This window comes from Penaeus chinensis, chromosome 25 (genome assembly GCF_019202785.1).
Source record: "Penaeus chinensis breed Huanghai No. 1 chromosome 25, ASM1920278v2, whole genome shotgun sequence".
NCBI classification, from domain to species: Eukaryota; Metazoa; Arthropoda; class Malacostraca; order Decapoda; family Penaeidae; genus Penaeus; species Penaeus chinensis.
In genome coordinates, this window is record NC_061843.1 from 17,086,225 (window position 1) to 17,088,724 (window position 2,500).

The following is a 2,500-nucleotide window of genomic DNA, read 5'->3' on the forward strand; positions in this document are numbered from 1 at the left end:
GCAATATAACGTTTTACAAATTCCTAAGACGTTTAAAGACTTTAGCAAGGTCTATATCATTACTTACGTAGATCCTGAACATTGATTATCAGTGACCTGCACGAAAACGTTTGACCTGAATAAACAGCCAACACGCTGGGCCAAGTTCTAGTTCCCCAGACTGCGCGCTCTCATTTGTCCGTAGGGTAATAATCCCAGACTTGAGTTCAGTTCCAATATAAGCAAGGGAAGTGGAACAACGACGCTAACGGAAGGCCGACTAATATTTTTCATGAGTTCAGGAACTGGATTCACCTATGCATTACCTTATTATTTTCCACCTTCCTTTAGTTCCAAAATCATTATATGTTCCTAGTGCTGTCCTTCCATTTCACAGTCCCTCAAAAGTAAGTCTTATCTCCGGTAGAAAAGCATCATTTATCAAAAGCTGGTCTATTGAAAGTAGGGACAACAGTTTCGAAATCGACTATTTTGCGCATAGTCGGATTTCTTACCATAGCGTGAAGCGTTTTGCCACGGTCTTGTTCGTCCTCAGCTGCTCCAGTTCTGTCGGCCGAGTGGGCGGCGCGCAAGCAGTGTCTCTGGGTCCCGGGTGCCTCTACGTGGGTATCGTCATGCACGAGCTCATGCACGCTGTCGGGTTCTGGCACGAGCAGTCACGCGCAGACCGGGACAACTACATCACAATCAACATGGCAAACATCCAGAACGGGATGGAATTCAATTTTCAGAAATATTCTTGGAGTACAATTCAGAGCCTCGGGGTGGACTACGATCTCGGTGAGTGAAAGAATTTGAGCAAGCATAGATTTTGTCTTTAGTAAGACTATCAAAACTCTTATCTTGAGCGTATATAATAGTTATGAATCAAATAAGGAGCATAAGTTTGTCTCACATAAAAAAAGAATCTAAATCTGCAGTTGTGTGTATATAAATCAAATTATAAATATAAAGTTTCTTTCACATAAATTGAATATGGGAAGCAAAGTAATCAAGTACTAATGTTGAGTATAACAGAAAATATATAGACTTTGTACCGAGATGCATTTAACTGATAAATGTGCTCTTGAAAGCATGCTTAAAAATGTTAGATAATTTTAATATAAGTGATTATATGTTTCTATTACCATAATTTCTGCCATTCTCTCTCTCTCTCTCTCTCTCTCTCTCTCTCTCTCTCTCTCTCTCTCTCTCTCTCTCTCTCTCTCTCTCTCTCTCTCTCTCTCTCTCTTTCTGTGCTGTGTGGAGCAGCGGTAGCGATCTCTTGCTGACCTGCGTTCGAATCCCTCGCCGCCAGTGGATGGCAACCCCGGCCATTCTTTGCACACAGGGGATTAGAAGCAAAATGAAACAGACAGTATGTCACACTAAGGATAGCCATTGTAACAAATGGAATCAAATTAAATATTTAAACCTTTAAGCCTTTAACCTCTCCCTCTCTCTGTATCTCTCTCTCTTTCTCTCTCTCTCTCTCTCTCTCTCTCTCTCTCTCTCTCTCTCTCTCTCTCTCTCTCTCTCTCTCTCTCTCTCTCTCTCTCTCTCTCTCTCTCTCTCTCTCTCTCTCTCTCTCTCTCTCTCTCTCTCTCTCTCTCTCTCTCTCATCCCCCTTCTCCCTCCCTCCCCTCACTTACTCTATTTCCCCTTTTCCTTCTCCACTGACTCTCCTGGCCGTCCCTCCCCAGAATCCGTGATGCACTACGGCCCCTACGCCTTCGCCAAGGATCGCTCCAAGCCCACTATTATCCCTCGCCAGATGGGGGCCGAGATAGGACAGCGACGATCCCTCTCACCGGTAGGAAGCTTCTCCCTCTTCCTATCTTTCTGTTTGTCTGTTTACCTATCTGTCCATTGGTGTGTATGTCTGTCTGTCGGTCTGTTTCTTTTTATTTCTTTTTCTTTTATGGTTTTCCTTTTTTTCTTGTTCTCTTCCCTTTCCTTTTCCTATACTTGCTTTCTTTCTTTCTTTCTTTCTTTTTTCTCTCGCTCTCTCTCTCTTTCTCTCTCTCTCTCTCTCTCTCTCTCTCTCTCTCTCTCTCTCTCTCTCTCTCTCTCTCTCTCTCTCTCTCTCTTTCTCTCTCTCTCTCTTTCGCTAAAGGGTTCTTATCAAGAATCATGTGATATTTACTCCGCAGTTTCTGCTTGCAAAGTATAATAATAATTAAATTTGTTTATAAGAACATAATCATATTTTCTTGTGTTTTATCTGAATATGAACATATGATATAAGTGTTTTCCGATAACATAATTATATAGAATTAAATTACTTTATCACTTTATCACAGAAAAAATATTCATAGACACGATTCTGAATTTGCAGAAAGATGTCTTGAAGTTGCAACTTCTATACAACTGCGCAAACACAACCGAAACTATCACAACCGAAGTCCCTGTAACTACTGTAGCTCCAGGTAGTTCGAAAGCTATGTTACTGCCTATCATAAGATGCACGACCACGAGCAATCTTTTCTCAGTCTGAAATTACAGTTAGTTAAAATATACA

At 41.4% G+C, this 2,500-nt stretch overlaps 1 protein-coding gene across 3 annotated transcripts in view; it reads left to right on the forward strand.

Moving 5' to 3' along the window:
• The window catches only part of LOC125038772 (zinc metalloproteinase nas-4-like), a 15,760-nt gene that overhangs the window by 11,836 nt on the left and 1,424 nt on the right, over positions 1-2,500 (forward strand). For all 3 annotated transcript variants that reach the window (XM_047632363.1, XM_047632362.1, XM_047632364.1), the window contains 3 exons: positions 536-780; positions 1,683-1,792; positions 2,318-2,408. In XM_047632363.1, coding sequence (XP_047488319.1) covers positions 536-780; positions 1,683-1,792; positions 2,318-2,408 — 446 coding nt within the window. The remainder of the gene's footprint in view (positions 1-535; positions 781-1,682; positions 1,793-2,317; positions 2,409-2,500) is intronic.